Source organism: Dermacentor variabilis, chromosome 6 (genome assembly GCF_050947875.1).
Source record: "Dermacentor variabilis isolate Ectoservices chromosome 6, ASM5094787v1, whole genome shotgun sequence".
Lineage (NCBI taxonomy): Eukaryota > Metazoa > Arthropoda > Arachnida > Ixodida > Ixodidae > Dermacentor > Dermacentor variabilis.
In genome coordinates this window covers 17,651,509-17,673,692 of record NC_134573.1, presented here as the reverse complement: position 1 = coordinate 17,673,692, position 22,184 = coordinate 17,651,509, and the positions used below count along the sequence as shown (strand labels likewise).

The 22,184-nt window shown below is 42.7% G+C and overlaps 1 protein-coding gene across 9 annotated transcripts in view; it reads left to right on the top strand.

Annotated features, from left to right (window-relative positions):
- LOC142584667 (solute carrier family 41 member 1-like) overlaps positions 1–22,184 on the top strand; it is a 590,717-nt gene that overhangs the window by 217,253 nt on the left and 351,280 nt on the right. For 8 of the 9 annotated variants that reach the window (XM_075694835.1, XM_075694832.1, XM_075694836.1 and 5 more), the window contains one exon: positions 10,061–10,171. The exons of the other annotated variant lie outside the window; for it this stretch is intronic. In XM_075694835.1, the coding sequence (XP_075550950.1) occupies positions 10,061–10,171 (111 nt within the window). The remainder of the gene's footprint in view (positions 1–10,060; positions 10,172–22,184) is intronic. 9 annotated transcript variants of the gene reach the window in all.

The window sequence follows — 22,184 nt, the reverse complement described above, 5'->3', positions numbered from 1 at the left end:
TATTATTATCTCTGAACCCTAGGGCCTCAGGAAGGGTGACTGGCCGCATCGACATCGGGCTTGATACCATCACATTTTAGAGTAGGGCACTGCCTCTTTAGTTATAATAAAACGCTTCCTTTCTGATCTGCTGTTTCTAGTATCGATATAGTTCCACACTATGCTTCTTTTCCATTGAATTTATCCAATTTTTATCTTCCGCGTTTTTAAGCTGTCGTTTAATCCTCTGTCTTTCTTCGTCCTCGTGTCTGGCATACTTACTGGTTAGCTTCCTAGTTCTTTTCCGCCATTGTGAGTCAACGCTCTTTCTGTATAAGTATTTAAACACCTTAGCTGCCCACCTGTTATCGTCAAATTTCCTTAGATGTTTTTCGTAGAAGATTTTGTATAAGCCCTTGTCCCCCTGTACTGCTTCGTTTGTGGTTTTCCCGTGGGCGCCTAGTGCTAACCTTCCCACAGCTCTCTGATTTACTTCTAGTCTGGACTGAACCTCTGCCCTTAAACAAAGGACCGCATTCCCGAAAGTAAGCCCCGGCACCATTACTCCCTTCCAAATACCTCTCAGTACCTCATACCTGTTGTACCCCCACAATGCCCTATGTTTCATTATCCCGGCATCTCTTCGCCCTTTTGCTATGAGAGACTGTTCGTGCTTTTCCGTGTACATCTGCCCTTTGTTTATCCATATCCCGAGATATTTGTATTCGGCCACGCGGGGTATTTCATGGCCTTGTATTGTAAGCTCCTGATCAGTGGTATCGTTGAAAAACATGCCACCGGACTTAGCTGCATTAAATCTGAAACCTAAACTGTCTCCTTCGTCTCCACAGCAAACCAAAGTTTGCGAATCTGCCTGGCTATGTGCTAACAGCACAATATCGTCCGCATACATTAAACCCGCTAGTCATTGCTCAACAACCTTTTCGCCTAATCGGTACGACAGATTATACCCTAGATTGCTTCGTTGTAACCTTCTTTCCACGCTTATCATATAAAGCACGAACAGCAGCGGTGATAGAGGACAACCTTGCCTTAGTCCTTTGTGAACCTCAACAGTTGTCGCACTCTTAATTCCTTCCCATGTTATATCAACATTATTTTCTCGATATAGTTCCTGTAGAAAATCAATTAGCTCATGACCGATACCTTCAGCTTTTAATATGTTCCACAAGAGTTCCCTGTTCACGTTGTCGTATGCACCACTTATGTCCAGGAAGGCTAAATACAGAGGTCTATTTTCCGCCTTAGCTATTTCTATGCACTGGGTAAGCACGAACAGGCTATCATCTAAGCGCCTACCACTTCTGAACCCGTTCTGAAGTTCTCCGAGTATTCTATCACTTTCTACCCATGACTGCACTTTTAGTTTCACCGCCTGCATCGCCAGCCTATATATAACTGGTGTTATCGTAATTGCTCGGAATGATTTTATGTTCTTCTTATCACCCTTTCCTTTATAAATCATATTCATTTTACTCAGTTTCCAGCTGTGCGGAATTTGCTTATTTGTTATGGCTGCCTCCAATGCTTTTATCAGCGTTTCCTTGCTTCTTGGGCTAAGTTCATTAATTAACTTGATTGGAATTTCGTCTATACCCGCGGATGTGCATATTGGAGCATTTGCTTCCGCCTTTCTCCAGTTAAGGTTGGTCAGTTCTAAGCTGTTTGCTATTATGCTATTCTGTGTTGCTCCCTCATTTGGGGCGATTACCCTATCGTCTTTCCTAAATGACTCTGCTATAACTGAAGCAATGTACTTCACAGCGTCATCTCCCTCTAAACAATTTCCTTCGGCATCGTGAATCTGTTCCTGTTTTGTGCGATCAGCTTTACCCAGCCAGCTTATATGGTTCCAGAATTTTCTTGACCCCCCTTTAGTTGCATCGCGAACTTCAGCCAGCCGGCGGTCAGAGGACTGATTTATTTTAGCCTGGACGAGGACCTGCACTTGTTGTTTCTTTTCTCGATAATATTCCCATTTTCGGCCTATTTCCTCTTCAGATAACTGCGCCCTCTTTGCTTCTCTGTGTTCCCGAGATGCCCACCGTCATTGTTCGATGGCCTCTCTAATTTCCTTATTCCACCAACTTCGTGGCTTCCTCTTTCCTCACCAGCGGTTTACTCCTTTTACTTCTTTTATTTTTGTACTAATGAGTAGTTCTAACTGATCATAATCCCCCTTTTCCATGGGATGTTTCTCTATTGCTTCCTCTATAGCAGCCGCTATTTGCGCTATTTGTTCGTCATTTAATTTTGCGTACTCTTTTTGACTTCCCTGCATTTCTCTTTTGAGTAGGGCTCCCAACTGTAGACTAATACGCATATGATCACTTCCGAGGCTGTACTTCCCCTCTTCGTCTATTTCCATTATTGCGAGCTTGCTATACAACCCCTGCGACATTAAGCAGTAGTCAATGGTCATTTGTCTGTTACGGGACTCCCACGTGATTTGTCCCTCACACTTATTTCTCTATTTATTATAGCTTTTTGTTTCTCTCAGTACTGCGTCCATTGTCCTGCCTGGGAACGTCCCGACTGCTACCCGCTTATCACAACCTATGTATCCATCCAGATCCTCGATGTGGCCATTCATGTCACCCAGCAGACAAATATCGGCACCTTCTCCAAACTGCTTTATATCGTCATCGAGACACTTCACTACATCTTTGTTCTCTTGCATGCATTTGTCCCCTGTCCCTAAATAAGCTACTCCTAGCCATGCCTTTTTACCGACAATTGTACCTGACACCCAGACATGTTCTTTGCAAGTTAACTTTATTGTTTGCCAATTTGTTCCTTGGAGTATGAGCATACCTACTCCTCCTCCCTTCCTCTCCGTTGTTGTTCTATTGCTCCCTTCCCAGACGTAGCCTTCAATAAACGGTGGGTCTTCTAGATTACTGAGATGTGTTTCGCATAGCGCGTATACACCTACTTCTTCGTCCTTTAACTGCTGTTCTATTTCTAACCACCTCACTCTCTTTCTACCGCCTTGCATGTTTATATACCTGATCCTGGTGTTAAATTTCTTTGTAGTTTTCTTCCTGGACCTCCCAGTGGCCATTTCATTGGCGTCAGCCTCTATTGCTGCACTTTCTACACTGTTTCTACCTACCCCTACACCCTGAGGCGCAGTGGACCCCCTAAAAAAGCTACCGCCCGACCTGCCAGGCGCCAGCTGATCTCGGCTCCTAGCTTTCCATTAAAGTGGATGCCATCTCGTGTAAAGCCTCCGCCAAAGCCTGCTTTATGAACTTCTCTGTTTATGTCTGCCACTTCAAATTCTTTCTCCTGGCTTAGCTTTCTTATCTCACGATTAACAGCCACAACGTCCTTGACAATTGCTCCGTTCCTTCCTTGCATCTCCGGCACTGTGCATACCACGATCTGGACTTGCTGTGCTATCGCCATTAAATCGTCAACTCCCTCCGCTAATCTTTCCACTACTTTTGCGGCTTCACCATTCAGTACATCATTTAGCCCCGCCGCTACCACTACCAAATTGCGCTCTGCAACATTCTCAGAAAGCTCGCTTTTTGTTTCTCTCAGTACTGCGTCCATTGTCCTGCCTGGGAACGTCCCGACTGCTACCCGCTTATCACCCTTTGCACGCTCCATTATAGCTCTTTTGCACCTCCTCATTTTTGAATCACCACCGATAAGTACTAGGGCATTCTTTCCCTCCCTCTTAACTTCCAGGTTATGCTTATCATTGGCTATGAGCTCATTCCTTGGGGTTAGCTTGTTCCCCTCCTCTCCTCGCGTTCGCTGGCGCCCCTGTGGCTGTAGCGTCGCCTCACTCGGGGCGTGTTGCACTACAACTACGCCGATTCACCGGCGGCGAGCCGACTCCCGCTTGCTCTGGCTCCCTTCCCCCACTTCGCCTGTAGGGTCTATCCTACTTTCTATGCTTTTGCCACCGGCTTGGTGTCCCGACCCATCATTCCCCGCTGCCCGCGTCTCAAGCGCATCGAGCCACCTATGCAGTTCTGCTCTCCTTTCCCTCTCTTCTCGAAGCTCGGCCACGGTTCTTACTAATTGCGCGGCCTGGACCGCTTCCACCTTGACCAACTCGTCGACTTTCGCCTGCAAAGCTACCCGCTTCTCCCGCTCCTCCCTCAGGTCTGCTTTCAGCTTTTCGAATTTGGCTGTCCAATTTCCTTCCCTGACTGCTTCCCTGACCCCTTCGCACCCCTCCGCGTCTGCTAAGCTCTGGAAACTGGTCTCGTCGATGGAGCACCAGCGCAGGCACTCGTCGCACTGGACTTGCCCCGCGTCCCCCGCGGCCTTCCCTTTCTTTGGTTTCATCGCTAGGCCTACATCCTTAGGGTCAACGAGCAAGTCCGCCAAATCACTTCGAAGAGCTAGCCGAGATAGTTAAATAAGCCTATGAAATAGGTCCCGGCAAACACCTAGGCCTAACGCGGGAAACCGCCAGACCTAAACAAAGCCGGTACGTTTACCACGCTTACTACGAATTCAAAATTTGCGCTCCTGCTCCATGCAAAAGACAACACTTCAAAAACATCAGCTAATAAAAAGAAAAAAAAGAGTACTTAGCTACGAATGAAGTCACTGAAGCCTCGACACAGGAGCGTCCGCGGCATCCACCAAACACCCACCCAACGGACGCACAGCGCGCGCTGCCCCCTGGTGCCGCACTCTGTGAGCGCGGAGAACAGAACTGAATCGGTTTCGTTTTCGCATTTGTGTTCTAGTTACTGGAACTGCAATATAATTGCTTCACAATTAACTGAATTATAAAAGAGAAGAACACTTTCTATCCCACAAGTTAGTGCGTTTTATACAAAAGGAGACAGAATGCAAGAAGCAGGAAGGCAGGGAGGTCAACCAAAGCGTTCGCTACTGGGGATAGCAAACCCCTGTGCTGCAATGAAGTGCAAAGCAGTGCACTGCGATGCGTCCATAAGCTCTAGTATAGTGATAATTTGGGCTGGTTGGTGCATGTAATGAACGGGGAAATAATGAGTTGTGTCATAACATTTACCCATGTATCAAGCAGATGGAACTAATGGTGTTGCATTCTGTTGCATATGCGCGGCAAACTGCGACCGGAAGATGCGTATATATATTTATACGATCAGTTATTGCAGCTTTTGGTAGAAGGCTAGCTCTCACATTTTGTACGCATCTTCATAATGCGTACAGTTTGCGTGTTCAATCAAATATTGTTAGCTGAAACTTTATGAGTACGAGCGCTCATTCAGACAGCTTAAATTTTCTCAGAATAATACGGATGTTCGCATAACAAAAATACGGAATTCTGTCTGTTTCGTCCAAAACAGTGTATAGCCCTTATATGTTTACAGTGAAAATGTCCGTAAAGCTTAAAATGGAGAGCACTTTCCGTAAATTAACGGTCGATTTTGTCGTATTCTTGAAATATGACATAGTTTCCGTATTTTTACCTGCAGTTCTCCGTATAATGACGGAAATTGTTTACAGTGTATGCATCCTGTCCGCTTACCAACTGTAGCCGTCACCATTTTAGGTTTCCAAATCTGTTATCTTCCAATACAAAAATGCATACTTATTTTCTTTAGACTTCTTTCCAATTTTCTATCCACCTTATTAACATACTATGTATATTTGCTTCCTATCAACGCTTGTTACAAGAAAGTCGGTAGGCTTTGTATTTACTTTCGTTTGAAGAAAGTTTGATCAAAGAATAATTAAAGGAAGTTGGTAGGCTGTGTTCTTACTTTCGTTTGAAGAAAGTTTGTTAAAAGAAAGGTTTAAAAAGTTGGTAGGCTCTGTTTTTACATTTCTTTGAAGAAAGTTGGTTAAAAGAAGGTTTTAGAAAAGTTGGTAGGCTCTGTTCTTACTTTCGTTTAAAAAATTAAACCAATTGTATTTGTTTAATTCATTTGTTAATTCAAAACTGCGATAAAGAAGCATAATATGCAAATTAGTAATACAATAATCAGTACAAATGCCAGAGTGTCATAGTGATAATTGCTTCCTGCAGTTTAAAAGAAAGCAATAATAGGAGACAGAATAATGTTTGCTGCGTATGAACATATGATCAGCAGAAGCAAATGTAAAATATATTGGCCTACACTGGCGAAATTGTCTATTTATTACGTTTCTTCTACTCTAAAAAATACTTTTATGCATGTAGAGTCTCTTTACGTCTCGGTGTGAGGCGGAGACGCTACTTTTGCTCCATCCAAAACAGTGGCAGTATTGGACTTCTTGACGTATTGTAAGGCTGTTTACTTTTGTTCGCGACGCTTTTTTGCCTTTCTCTTTTTTCTGACCTCGGTTTGTTAACAAACCTGTCTTCGCTATTCTATGCAAATTATACACAGAACTTGGCTCTCTCAGAACTACCGTACCTGCGGCTTCTGTTAGAAGTGCCTTTCTTAACTGCGGATGATCGCTCTGTTGAGACTGGCGTTGAAGATAAGTACGGCAGAATGAATCCCGTAAATGCTTGCTTGGGCGCCCAACTGAATAACTTCAGATTGTCAGTTGACGGAGTTGTGAAAGTTGTGCACCAAGCACGGCCGTATGTTTGTTTACGCGTGCGTGCAAACAATATGCTTGTTTCACTTCGGCCGCCGAAGCTCCAGCTGCTGTAGCACGTCAGCCATCGCCACGTTTTGTCGTCGTTACTTCTGAAGCTAAGAGGAAATATGGTCTCACCAATTCAAGATGAGGGCACATATTCTTGAAAACACGACACCTACCCTATTGCAAAATCCAGCGTCTTCCAGTGCCTTTCAATGTGAAACCAGCACGTTTTTTGGCGCTGGATCGCACTGGGTACGCTGACGCTCGCTGGGACTCACTGGAGACCAGTGAGAACGCTGGATAAGAGCTGGGTCACACTGGAACAGACGCTGGCTGCAGTGCCATAACGCTGGGGCGCACTGGTTTGCGCTGTACAGGCGCTAGTTCCAGTACGCAAGGACCAGCGCTGCTGAATAATAAATGCTTTATACAATTTCATCGCTTTATACTAGTCTCTTATCCTAAATAACGCTAAATGTTCGGGTCATAAAACTCAATTTCGTGTCGCAGCTTGGAATAAAGGTGCGTGAGCTGCCTTGTTTATTCATGCACATTGACAATGAAGATCACTTTCATTTTTTGCCTTTTCCCTTGTGTCAGGGCGGATAGCTAAATTCTTGAACGAAATCACGCAAACGCAGAAGACACCGCGTTTTTTAGTAGTTCGCACTTATGATATGACTGGGAGTTGTCGCCGTTGTCGCAGTGTTGCGGAGTGAACATGAAATTCAGAAGTCGCTCAGACGCGCTCGAACGGACCCCGAGTTCGAAGCCTACCGCGGATTGATATTATCGCACCGATAAGAAATATGAGGCGATTCGTGCGCGTCAACTTCCCCTATTGTACTAAACAGGGTTCTGAGGCTCAAATAGACACATTTTAGCTTTCGCCAGCTACCCGCGCCGAGATCGGTCCCACCGAAGCTTAGGCATAGCTTATCCTTCCGAGTCAGCCTGCACGCTATCGGCGCGTCTAGGCTCAGGAATCAAGAAGTTTAACAAGAATAAATCACTTTATATTTCAGATTTCGCATCGGTGTTCTTAAATAAACCATTTTTTCATGTTTACAGTGCCAGCGCAAGAAGCGATGAGCGCCGATGTGATGCGTCATAAACACGGGTACATGTGCTGTCGCCGAAAGCTCCCAATACTAGCCTGCGCTTCTCTGACGAAAATATATGACTAGACAGAAGTGTCGACTAAAAGGCATGCTGAATATGGACAGTAGATTTGTCTTTGTGATACAGGCGTCTGTTTTAGTTTCCGGGCGATAGCGCATCTACCATGTCTGTGCGAGACGTACACTTTGAGCAGCTTTGACCCTTTTAGGGAGTTTTGGCCTCGTTGCATAACTCAAGCCCTTACGGGAGGACAATATACTCCATTCGACCCTTGTGTTTGGCGGTTGTATGGGGAATTATGGGAGTTTCTCAATTCTCCTTTGAAGACCAACCCCTGAGTGGTCGCAGGAGTCTTTGTGATGAACGTTGGGAGTTTTTTATTCCTCTCTTGAACACCAGCACTATGGAAGTTTTTATGAGGAGCTTTGGGAGCTTCTACAAGTTGACATGGGTATTTTATTTTGCTTCTTATGGAAATTTATTGGAGAAACGATGGGAGTTCTTACGTACATATTTTCGGAAACGTTTGGCTTCTTAAGGGAGTTTTGAAGGAGATCCTTGGGAAATTATTTTGCTTCCTTGTAGGAGTGCTTAGGTGTAAGCCTGGGAGCAACTGTTCTCATATTTCGGGAGCTTTGCTTAAGGGAGCACTTATGGATAGTTTTGGGAGTTACATTTTTGCTTTTCATGGGAATATGTAGGCGAATGTTTGGGTGTGAATTTTTACAGCTTTAGGGAGCTGTTATATTAAGGGAGTTTTAAACAGATGTTTTGGGAGTGCATTTTAGCTCTTTATTATAGCTTTTACAGGTAGGTCTGGCAGTTTATTATGCTCCTTCTGGAAATTTTACGAGGTTGAAGGGAGCTTTTTTGTGTGTTTAGAAGTATGTGTCTAACGAGGTGCAAAAGCCATGACAAAGCAATAAAATGTCTGGAAATTTATTGCAGTTCCAGAGTCAAATATGCCAGCATGACAGTACAATCAGTGACTATTAGCATAATGAAAGTGAAATAATTCAGTAAATTGGATAGAAACCAGCAAACCAGTTTGACAGGAAATTCAAGCATTTTGCAAGCTTAAGTACAGTTGAAAATCCACAAGTGTAGCCAAAACTGAAATTGAGTGGCTCAAAACATCATGAGTTATTGGGCAGTCCTTGCATGCATTAGAACAGGCCACATTTGTTTTTGCATGTAAACGAGCATGCTACAAAAATGATGCAAATGCGGCCAGACAGCACCAATGACCTAGAACATAATGAAAGTACCTTTGAGTACCTCTATGCTATTTCTAATCGACATCTACATACAACTTTTTCTCATATAACACACAGCTGCAAATAAAAAGAAGCCAAGGTAGTACCACCCACTCTGAATCCTTTTCCTTAGCGCTGTGCAGTACTTCAAATTGAAGCTTGCCAGCTAGAGAACATGACAAGTTCACAGCAAAATGGGCATAATGTGCCAACAGTAGTCAAACAGGCGATACGTCAGGCTGAAGTTAATTCAACAAGGAGACTAGTCGTCGTCAGGGAAAGAAAATCCAAGCAGAAAATTCCAGCTCACACTTACATGCATACACAGATGTCTCTACGTAGGTTCATCTTGTGATGCTTCATGACCTAAGTGAGTATCAAAGAGGTTCATTACACAGTGGCACATATGCAATGGCACACACCCAGTGTACATACGCAAGTTTGTGTCAAAAAAGTTCATTGAAGCGCAGCATATATATACCGAGTGGCCCCATGATTTAAAAAATGGTCGTGATTAAAAAAATGAAGCCCGTTTTCATCTCATTCGTTCATGCGTGGGTCTGAAACCTCATAGCCTTAATGCCTTTAGGTATCATGCGTGGGTTTATTAGCCATATGCCTGCTCTCTTCAGTTCAGGTGTTACGCGACACCATCGTGCAAAAAAGGGATGTTCCACATCTGCCCACCATGGCTCTAAGTGGCGCTGGCTAACACTCCCAGGGCCACGTATACGACACATAAATACCCGAGTTAGTACATTTGGTAGTGCATCGCGTGTATACTGCAAAGGTTGGGGGGGCAGTCACCACCAGAGACAAGGTCTTTTCGTCTGCTTTCATTACTTTTGTCTAATATTTTCTACATTTCAATTTCAACCACACCTAATTACACCAATGCTTTTCTTGGCTTAATTGCCTGCGACCTTCATATAGTTAGCAAAAATAAGGTAGCAAGAAAATGAAAAGAAATAAGTGGAAGACAGGGTCATTGGTGTTAAAAGAAGCACCTTCCTTTTTGTATCTTTAACCAACGTGTGCACCCAATAGGTAACTCCTCTGCCTGCTTATCAAATGACAATGCAAGAGATGCAGCTGGAACCCGCAGTCAAATATACGTACAGCATACCAATGCATCTCCTCCGAAGGTAGTGAAGAGCAGAGGTGGCTGTAGAGCTACGTGCCACGGTTCCTTTTGCCAACCTAAGGAAAGGAGCATAAGTGATGCTGTAGAGCTTGCGGCTTCAAGCAGCGTTCAGGTCAGCGTTCATTCATAATCCTGCACGTAGTATCCAATGTATTGTAGATATGGTCACGTGGCAGTGACAGTAAAGAAAGCAGCAAAACTGTGATCAACGAAACTAGCGTTTTGTTGGGCGAACTTCTGCCCTCAAAAGCAGGCTACACTCAAAGAATGATAGCCGCGAATACACTCGGCGATCGTCGAAAATCTGATCAGTGGTTCAAGCGCGTCGGCTTTTGTACATCGGTCGTCGAATGTTCCAGAGTAATCGCTGGGACCCGCGTGCTTTCCACAAAGTTCTACATTGTTCGCGACACACACACATGCAATCAGACTACACAAGGTTCGGTCACACACAGCGGATGGAAACATCGATAACATTCCAGAAACTTCCGATACATGCCCACGCGTCCTGCGCTGTGCGATTACGTTTGTTAGGCGGTGAAACGTGTCGCCCGATAAAGACAAGTACACGTGTCAATATCAAGGCAGCTTCCATCCTGCAGCAAATAAAGTGATCAGTTCTAACCAAAATTTTGAGATGTAGGCACTTTCGAAGACGGATGTTTACATGTTGAAGTTTCCGGGATACCTGTGATAGTTTCATTGAACATTATATGGGCCACTCATACAGGAATGGAAGCAGTCAAAGAAGATTTGGAGCAGCTCTGGGATCAGCAAATTTGACACACTGGAGCATGAATTGTCCCTTTTGGAGCAGTAAATACATGTTTACATGAGTTGCTTGGTAAAGGACAATGAGTGAAATACAGGCATATGAAGAAAAGGTGTTCCTTATTTTGCTTTACAGAGCGAATTTGATTATGGCAGATCAGTTCTGCGGAAGCCTGCAAGGCAAGTAAAATTCATGACAGGAAAAATTTTCACCCTCCCTACTTTAGCATGAAGCTTTGAAGGAAACTGTACAGGTTTCTCGGAAACCACCAGTAAATTATATACTGGATGTGACAACTAACTGTGACCAAGAAAAAAATAGGTGAGTGCTTTCCGTGAACATCGCCAACTCTATGTTGATAGGCTTATGTTAGCGCTACTCAATTTTTTTTCTGTTGTGAACAAGCAAATAATATGTAATTGTAGTGAATGTTTATTTCCTTGCTTATACAATACGGTAACAATGCAAAGATTGTGGAATACGCCAAGAAATGACTGATAACAGCTTTAACAACCTAGGTCAAGTGTGGTCTTCTTTCTTGACAAAAAAAGAATACAAAACATGCAAATTTTTCTTTAAAAATTCACGTGACAACGTGCCCCGCATCAGTAATATAAGCGGTCTCAGATGGAAACATTGTCATCAGTGCATTGCATATATTACAAATGTGCAAACCTGGGGCGTAGTCGTGTAATGGTTCGCAAAGCAAACTGTTACCAAGATCGCGCTACTTCGCGTTTGGTAGGGTCTGTACTTGCGCGCCAAAAACTGCGGACGTGTCGAGAAAGCACTGCAGCTGCGCATTCCCAGTGCCCCTAATTGACAAAGTTTACGTCAAGATTGATGTAATATTTGGTGCGCAGAGGCGTTGTCACGGTCAGGGCAGTTTATTTTCATTTCTTATTTACTTCGCGGGCTTTCTTTATCGGTAAAGAAAGTCTTCGCAAATCCTTGGCTGTTTTAGATGCTGCTACCAGTCATTTGTAACCATCATACAAAACTTTTTCACTGACATCTCATCGATTAAGTAAATTTAAAAATTTAGCTAATTAAACATATTCATGCCCAATGAATGAGAAATATTCGCAGTGGCTGCCATGAACAACACTCTTCAAAGTACATTGAACACCATTCGAGTAGTGCCCTCTGGTAATTTTTTATTCTTGGCAACCAGCAGTTGAGATAGCAGAATATCGCAGAATAAATGGGAAGTGACGTACTGGTCATTGCATGTATTTTGCATCTGTCTTGACACACTGGTTGGAAAAAAGACATGAACGGGCATGTTGATTGCACTTGAGCTGTGGTATACAAGTTTCCCTTGTCGTGCAACGGCTCTACATTAGACAGACGGGAATGGGTATCAATTATTGCTTAGGCGAGCATAGTTACAACCTTCATAAAAGTTAATGAAGTAGGTCCCTTTCCATGCAGTGCAAGACCTGTGGATGCAAACTAGTTTTTTTTAAAGAATGTGTCATCATATGATGCAGTCACACTCAAGTGATGCCCGACATTATTGAGGCTAATGGCATTGCCAAATACGTTAGGGTGTGCGTGAGTACACCCTCCTTATCCTTATCAGGCAAGGAACTTTACTTTCTAAGTTGGTTGGCACGTTTTCAGTGAACTGCAGCCGTGTGCTTCTTGTAAGGCTGTTGTTTCAATTGTTTTTGTCATATGTGCTATAAGCGGCAAATATAATGTGCAGTAGGGTCGTGAAATATAACCATTTGGAAGATAGCGCTCATCCTGTGACCTGTACTTTTTTTTCATACTCAAACTGAGTTGTGCTAAAGCAAGGCAAGAATCCATTCAGTCAGTTTGTGCCTTCGAACCAGTTCAGAGTCCACAGTGCACAATGATGCTATTATAAAGGGACATTGAAAATATTGTTTATTTTCCTTTGAATAAATAAAGTTCAGCATTAAGTTTCACACTTCATTTTGCAAGTTTTAATTACCCTAGTATAAATTTGTATTCTAGAATATGAAGGATGAAAACAAGCATTTCCAACCTTACACATTTTCAATGACGTGTAATCACTAAAGCTTAGAGGAAAGGCGCTACGATCTCAAACAGTCGCAGCTTCTTTCCACGGTTGTTGTATATAAACGCATTACGCACCGAGAGAATATGGTCATATCTTAAAGCGAAAACTAAGGTAAAGGCTTGTACCAACACGCTTAAACAAGGGAGAACATTTCAAGACACATAGTGCAGCGCTAAAAAAATAAATTATGGAGTTTTACCTGCGAAAACCACGATCTGAGTATGAGGCACGCTATAATGGGGGGACTCTGAAATAATTCTGACCACCTAAATCATTTAATTTTGATCATGTAATTTTAACGTGCACCGAAATCAAAGTACACGGGTGTTTTCGCATTCCTCCCACATCAAAACGCGGCCGCCGTGGCTGGATGCGATCCCACGACTTCGTGCTTAGCAGCACAACACCATAGTCCGTAAGCAACCATGGTGGGTACAGTATAGAGCTGTGAAAATTTTTCCTTTGCCAGAAATAAGTTTTTGGCCAGGGGCTCAGGAACAAGGGGGAGTCGCGCCCTGTCTGGCGCTGTTCACAGTGCCACCTCGGCAAACCGGGACATTTGCAAGCGAGAACGAGAGCACCAAGTCTGGCCATGGCTAGTAAACCATATGACGATACATTTACAAAATATGCAGTAACTAAACAAAAGGACGAGTACAAACGAGACGTGTCCTTTTCATTTAGGTGACATATTATCTACGTGTCATTTCCCCCCTGTTCGATATAGAGGTTACACAGTTCTGCTTATTCCATATCAGTAGTATCGTATTACATCATGAATGCGCACTGAGCACATCAATACCTTCTGGATATCGCAGAAGCCGTTGTTCACGGCGTGAGACTCACGATAGCGAAGTCAAATACGATCCTATTATAAATAAAAGAATTATTTGCCTGCGACAAACTTTGCAAACAAGAAATAAAATACAAGCTTACCAAAATGCTTCGCCCAGGTTGGTGGTGGCACGCAGTTCGTTGGCGTTCACCGTTGCGCATTACGCTGTGTTATTAACCACGCCGCCCTCGATTGTAGGTGTGAGAACAGCATCGAAGTATTATTATTTTCTGTCAAATACTGCTGCCTCGTAAGTAAAAAACAGAAAATGCTGAGCTGTAAAGCCTACCCCGGAATACCGCACACAGCAGCTTCCCGCGCTCAAATCTCGCAGTGGATTCGAATTCGCGCCGCGTGCATTTCGATGAGCTGTTGTGGCACCACCTAGAAGAGTTTGAATATGCACAAAAGGAAACAAAGTTCTAAGATATGTCCGTCTAGATTTTTATATTTATTTATTAAGATATAAGGCACATGCTGTTGAGAAAATACTCACGGCAAACAATGTTTTAGTTTAGTTTCTTTGGCCCCTCGGCTCCTCCGATTTATGTCCATCCTCAGCTGGCCTATGGCTTTGAAACGGTATTCCTTACATATTGTGGCTCAATGTTGAGGACATTGAACCTGGTTGAACTGGATTTAAATGAAGGGACAATATTTCGTTTTGTAGAGTATTGCTGCTGGGGATGCGACGAGGAGCGGCTGCTCCTCGTCGGCAAAAGGAGCCGGTCAAGCAAGTCACGAAATGCAAGAAAACGAACGGCTTGCATGACTATTAGTACAGTCTCGCTTGGCTGACCAGTGAGAAACAGCATAATTAACAACCTAACAAATACAATGGACAGCCGCCAAAACGTTGGTCAATAAGACATGTTAATGATGAGTGAGACTCTGCTGATTCTTTCGTGTTTGTCCGTTTGTAAACGTGTTGTGCAAAGATTCGTTTATTCGATGTGGTGCCGCATTTTCACCAGAAAAATAAAGAAAGAAAAGCGGCGTGTTTCTGCTGACGCGGCACGCGCAAGTCAAACTGATTTACGGGCAAGCCGCGTGTGTCACGTTCACACATCGCTCAGTAAAGCACTCCGGCGGTATCGACATACCGGCCGCACCATTGGTGGTAGCGGCTAGTGATACCGGTGGTAAGGGGAGCCAAAGGACCTAGAACCTCAGGGCAATACAAGAATATATTTCATAATTTCACACCTGCTTACTGCATAAGTGCACAAAGTACGCGCATCTTTAGTATAGCACAGTACTCCTAATGCAAAAATAAACGAAATAAAATTAACTGGTAAACTAAGAAACCAAGGCGAACCTTTAATCATTCGTGAACAGGTAAGTTCACACTAAACTGACGCGTGAAAGAGTATGCTAGTTGTGCTAAGGATCTTAATTTGTCGAGCAACTAAGGGTGGTGACTGTCATGTGCAATGCCTTGGGAAAATGCATGCAGAAGTAGGACAATTGCTGTTGACCTGTTTTTGCTCATGCCCTATCAACTGATTAATCACTATTATTTATTTATTTATTTATTTTTATTTTCACATACTGCAGCCCAATTGGACATCGCAGGAGTGGGTTTGTACATTACATATAACAAAATATTAATCTGCACAAATCAACTTCAACACCTTAAGAAACATAACTTCAAAATAAGAGATACAATCAGTACAATAAACACAGCATGAATCAAGTTACTTTACACAAAAATTCCTCTGAAGGCAGGGAGCTAGTTTCACCTGGGCGTAAGTTCCATTTTTCAATTGTATGAGGAAAGAAGCTATACTTAAATAGCTTAGTACGTGGTTGAAATGGTGCAAGCATAAGTTAATAGCTATTCCTAGTAGGTTTCAATTTATCAGGAGACAGTCGTTCGTTAATGAGTAGCGTGGGGTGTTAATTAGATTATGCAACAATTTAAGACATTCACAATCACGCCGCTCAGACAGAGGTTGTAAACCGAGTTGTTATTTATTTAAGTCATTATTCCAAAAATTGGAGACTTCGAATTTCCCTTTACAAGGCACTACTGGCAATAAGATCACCTACAGTGCTTGTCGAATCCGTGCCGCAGTGCTACAGTTGACTTCCAAAGGCAGGGCCGAGCCCCTGCTTAGAAAATGGAAGAGATGCCTGACTCTCTCGAGGCCCGGCCAACTTTGAGCACTCACTGCGTTGATCGGTATACTATATATTGTACTGCCACACAGTACAAGGATGTATAATAATGATTAATACAGTAATAATGAGTATATATAATAATAATGATTCAGATCTGCTACCACATCTGCATCTCCTTCCTTCATGCCACAGAAAATGTCTAAAGAATTCTTGCTGTAAAATCAATAAAAATACTTCCGAGCATTGTCGCGTTGTCGTGAGAGTGTAGAATAAGACACCGGCAACATCACTTCAGAGCATTAACTCTTTATTGGTCAAACCTGTGCCCAAAAAAAACATGTGGCACTCAAAGCACAACAACCTAGCGGTGAACATGGTGTGTCAAGCGCGTGACTTGACTCGTAAAAGGTCGTAACGTAAGCGCTGGTGCTATATATATATGTACCTTCCGCAAAGTTCAACACTATTTGCATCTCGCGTTGACTGACATCTTTCAGTTGTAAGTAGGTGAAATGCAACCCACGGAACAAGAATAAGCAATTGTATGCATATGTGTGAGTATAATCACGCAGTATCAGGCTGGGCATCAACCAAACTGATGTTTAATATCTGTAACTATTTGTATACATGGTATTTTAACACACAGCCTAAAATATTGTAAATTCTTCTTCTGTATGCATAGTTGGTATATAATTGGGAATCAGCATAACACTGAAGCCTGCGGAGCTGAAAATTTATTGTGCCTACCAGGGCGTCACTTAACATATTTAAGAGGTGAATCATTTTCATTTGTTTACATATGCATTGCGCTAGCTCCCACCTCAGATTATAAGTCATCAATCTGCACAGTTGGCAAAGTAGGAACTCAGAAGACAAATTTTAGCACAGGGCCTTGTTTAAACTTTTCTTCATTTCTGCATGCAAGATATAACACTACAACTTCCGCTGAAGATACTGTGCTTATTGTACAGGCCATGTTTTAATGCTAATGGATGGCACCATTAAATATTGAAAGACTTTTGTGAATATATGGGCACAGCAGCACCTTCTGTTATTTTATATGTATATTTCAAAACAGCAACACATACAAGCAGATGTATTTTATGCTGTAGACGAAACGGGTGGCCACTTAGGTTTGGCAGCTCTAGATGGGCACAACGCACCTAGTCATTTCTCACCCCACTTTAACATTTACATTTCACAAATGGGCAAAGGACAATGTTGGATTCCGTAAAATATCTAATTTCAAATGCACTACGGATCACTGACTTTTGAAAGACCAATGAATTCATGCCTGGGAACCTGTGCACTTTGTTCCCATATTAGTTACAAATGCCTCACAATGTGTTTTAACATTCATCTGATGCGCCTAAATTTGGGGCGAGAGTGGAGAGGAGTGCAGTAGTTGGACTTTACGTGGGGTAGCAAAATGCGTCACCACACTGTTACATCAAATCCAACGTCTTTGTATCCTGCAAAGACATTCTAAAATGTATGTCTAGAAAGGCACCAAAAGAAGATTAGGGCTCGGGCTAGGCTAAAGCATGGCTTGCTTTCCCACACATTTCATGTGCACTTTAATAATGTTCTTTCAATCATATCTGACCGGGCAGCTCAGCAGCAGGAAAGTGACTTTTCCAGCCCTTTGCCTCCCATCACTGCAGATGCTTCTGTTCTGTTAATCTGCTGTTCCGTGCAGGTATATTAATTTGATCTTCACGCTGCATAATTCCTATACCGGCATACCAACATTATCATAAGCATTATTAAAATATACGTATTGAAGTGCATTGAGTGCCTCCATTAGTGGACACCCTCTGCACAGAAAGAAAAAGAAAGGAAGACATTGGTAAAGCATATGTATTTTTCTCTAAGCACATCAGATGGCGTGCAAGGTGCCTGGGTATGCTGAAAAAAAAAGAAAACCCTACATCTTTAATAAATTGAATATTTCATTACTATCATCCATGTGAACTTGACCTTTTCCTCATAAAAGCTTAATGCATGCAAAATGCAAAATTAAAAAAGAGAGAGATAAAAGGTACACAATGGATGCTTTCATTTGCATTGCCACCCTTTCTTTCGTACTATAATGGTGTTGGCATTGCAGCTAGTGAGGAAATGTGATGTTATAACCTAATATATGTCATCTAGTAATAAAACTTCAAAGCTTGCTGCTTGAAACATGGCTGATTGCTTGCCCTAAACATCAGTAACCTGTATACCTTGTGCATGAGAAAACATACAATTTACCTGCTGCATGTAGAACAGCATAGCTCACCTATGTAAGTCCCTTGCTGGTATATCATCTTATAAGGGCCTTACGTCAAGTGCTCTTTGATTAAAAAGCTAAAGCTGTGAGCGCAAAATTCATGTTTCATTCGTGCTTCTCAAGCGGGAACCATAATTTGTCAAGAAAGCAGCAAGTTTTTATGTGTCATCTTCAAATCTTGTTGCCGAGGTCTCTTTAAAAAGTTACATAAAAAAATTAAGATATATACGGTTTGTATTTACCAGTGGCGCGAACACACATTAAAAAAGCTTTCTTGAGTATTTTCCTATGTTGACTTATGACTGCCTTGTGTAAATAAATGCACAAATTTAGGCATCAGAGTTACTAAAGTTAACCTTGAAGGTTATTGTAATATGCAAAGTAACAAATACCATATGATACGCCCTTGAGTTTGGGCCATCCAACACAAAGTTAATCTCTCGTAAGAGTTCTAAGTTGACTCAAGATGGCCCTTAGAGCTGCCCCACTTAAACTACAGTTGAATAGGGATGTAAGCATTCACTAAAAAATTCATGTTCATTCAAACAAATTTAAAACTTTTGGTCTGCTGCTTTCAGTGCACTTTGAAGCTCGGTATATAAAACCAGGATTTCCATCACGTTGATACATTTCGCGTTCTATGGCAAAGCTATATACAACCAGAACAGCTGCTGAACAGATGCTCACGATTGTCTAGCTATTCAGAAACAGAATGTAAGGAATCATAAAAATTGCAGAACAAAAGTTATGCACAAATCACAATCAAATGTTGAAAATATGCATGCCCACATAAACTACGGTATTAATACAGGTATTTATTATTAACTCACAAAAACAACTAAACAAGAATGTAATAAAATAAGGCAACTAAATAACGGTGCTTAGCACGTCGTAAAATTTTACAGTGTCAAATTCTGTGGCAATATCAGAGGGAAAGCAGTTCTATTCAGTGATGCTGCAGGGTATAAAAGAGCATGCATATTGTAACGTGCGACATGGTATGAGCTTGAAGTTGAGATGGTGATCCCGTCATGAAAAGACGACAGGCGGTGACTGAAAGAAATCACTGTGAAGAGAAGTATGATTATAAAGCTTGTCAAGCAGGCAAAGGCGCACTGATTTTTGGCGAAGGGATAGTGCTTTCAAACCAGTAGATGCTTTTAATGATGAGACGCTAGTGTAAGATGAATAGTCGGAAAATATGAAGGCGAGCAGCCCAGTTTTGAACAAATGCAATCTCGGCAACAATGTATACCTGCCAGAATGCTATATTAGCGATGCGTATTCGAGCTTTGTGTGGATTGGTGTCGTGTAAGCAAGTTTATGTATGTTGACAAGAGCATGCTTTAGGTTTCACTTGATGATGCCAAGAGAGTGACAAACTGCTGCAAAGATGGAGTAAATGTGGTGGTTTCATGTTAAGTCGTAATGTAAGTGAAAACCTGTGCTGGTAGTTGAAGGTTAAACTGGGATCTTCGAAATAGTCGATGACTTGTGAATTAATAATGTGTTCCAAATGTTTGCAAATTGTACTGGTTAATGATATTCATTGGTAGTTAAGGGATGATAAACGCTTGTCGGACTTGTAGAATGGGATGACTTTAACCACTCACCAGTCTTAATAATTGACCCAGGAGGGTATGTCGAGACACTCTGACACATTCTTGAGTAGCCTGTTATTAAATTCGCTGCGACCTGATGTAGATGAAGTTTTTAATCTGTTTAGTAAGGTAAAAATGCCCGGCTCATTAATAACAATTTCAGACATGTCATATCGCGTGGGGAAGTCAGGGCATGCAGTGGACCCTCAACAAAACATGTCATTTAGTAAGTGCATACACTATAACTCTATAACAGTATACACTATAACGGTGTGAATAGGGGTTAATTACGTGCCATAATCACTGCTACTCATGATAAATCATAGCTGTAAATCTGCTGACGTGTGGATTTTATTAGCGTCTGGCATTCTTTGTCACATAATATGCATCTTTGCCATGCCTTGGAATTCTTGTTTCTTTTATTCGCCATTCTATAGAGCGCTTCGTTTAATTTATAAGGTTCTACAGGCGTTTATTCAAGGTTTTGTTACATCTAATGCTGAGAAAACGGTCGAACATTTTGATAAGATTTGCAAAGGTGGCTCTAAGCATAACCTAGTTTTCCTCAATAGCTCGAGTGTGTCTGCAAAGGTGACTAATTCAAAATTATGCCGAGTAAAGTTGGCCCTATTTTAGCACCTACTGTGTTTAGTACTGTTTTCATTTTAGTTAATGGGAAGTTAAGCAGACCTACTATAACTGCATGATCAGACAGCCCGTCCAGGTGAGTAATGCCGCAACAGATCAGAGGATCGCTCGTCGAGTTGAGGAGGAAGAGGAATAAACATTTATTTTTGGAACAGTACCCCTGGGTTAAACTCCAGTTCTACTCTAGGTGGGAGGTCTCCTCATTCCAGGAACCCTCTGGCCTTCGCTGCCTCCTTGGCCCTGGCGACGAGGTGTCATTGTTCTTCCAGGCCCTCGGAGACGAGCTTGGCCTACCACGTTTCGTTGAGGTGTTCGCGTCCTTGTCTGGCGTTATATTCTTTCGGTGAAGCCGATGCGTCTGTATCTAGATGCCATGGTCACTCGAGGATCAGGTGCGCCAAGGTGTCCGGTAAGCCGCACATGGGGAAGTGGTATCCTTGTAGCATTGGGAATGAGTATTGATGGTGAGTACATGAGTATTCCGTGGGTGTAAGTGTTACTCTGTAGTCTTCTGAGTGTGGTACTTTCTTCTTTGGTGAGCTTTGGGTGAGGTGTTGGGTACACCCTGCGTTCCAGCCTGTGATGTTGAAGGATCGCTGAGTAGGTGACGAGTACGGTCTCTGCCCCTGCTGACGCAGACCGGGCATCTTAAGAGTAGCAAGGGTTGGCCTGGCAGGTGTGGCCTCGGGCAGCTGCGTGTGCTGCTTCGTTCCCTTCCAGCCCCTCATGCCCAGGAACCCAGGTCACGCAGGTTTAGGGTATCGGCGTGCTGTCGTGCTTCAATATCTTTAGTGCTTCTGTCGACACGTGACCGTTGGCGTAGTTCCTGACAGCTGCGTCCATGTACGCGGTAGTTGCTAGGACAATCGCAATGTCTTCTGCAGTCTCAGGGTTTTGTGCACGGACTGAGGCAGACGCTAGCTCTCTGCCCTGAGAATATACGACATTCAGGACGTAAGCATTTTTGGCGGGTATTTGGCTGCATTGGTGTATCTGGCGTCCGGATCTTGCCTGCGTCTTCGCCGTAGGGCATCCACTCGGGCTTGTCTTCTTTTTTTGTGGTACGTTTTTGTAGGTGCATGTTGCGTTTAATTGTTGCTGTGTACAGGGATTTGCGGATCTTTGGAGGAATTATATCTTTTCGGTCCATGGTGGCCTATAAATGTTTCACTGTAGCTCAGTCATTGCAGCAGTGATCTCCCGGTGGGTGTGAGCTTAAGTCATTCTAACTGGCTGCCTTTATGAGCTTCAGCTAATTCTTGCCAGGTGTTGTATACGCCCACCTTGAGAAGTCTCGTAGTCGAAGCCGTAGATGGTAGGCCTAGGGCGATTTTGTTGGTTTTGCTTATTTGAATGTTAATTTTTTTCTACCTGTGATGAGATCTAGAATAGAAGTAATGAGTTGAGGTAACGTGAAGTGTAGACAGGAATGAAGGAAAATACGCTATTGAGCGTGATCAGCTGTGACAGATTCTGTTTTCCAGGTAATAACGGAGAAATTAAAATTGCCATAAATGGTCAGAGTAGAATGTCAAAATAGCATATGCACTTCATTTAGGATGTTTTGAAACTCGCTTGAAAACACATAATTTACATCTGGAGGGCAGTAGTATGCACTGATGATAACATTATGCTTGAGCATTCAAGTGAAATGAAAATGTGCTCTAGGAATGTACGAACGCCAGTTGGAAGTGCAAGAAATTACTTTTTTTAAAGCTATGAGCATGCCACCTTCTATACAGGTGCACAATTCACAACAAAAAGTGTTGTATGCAGATGTGGAAAGAAAATTTTATTGGAGATGGTATCGTTTAGCCACG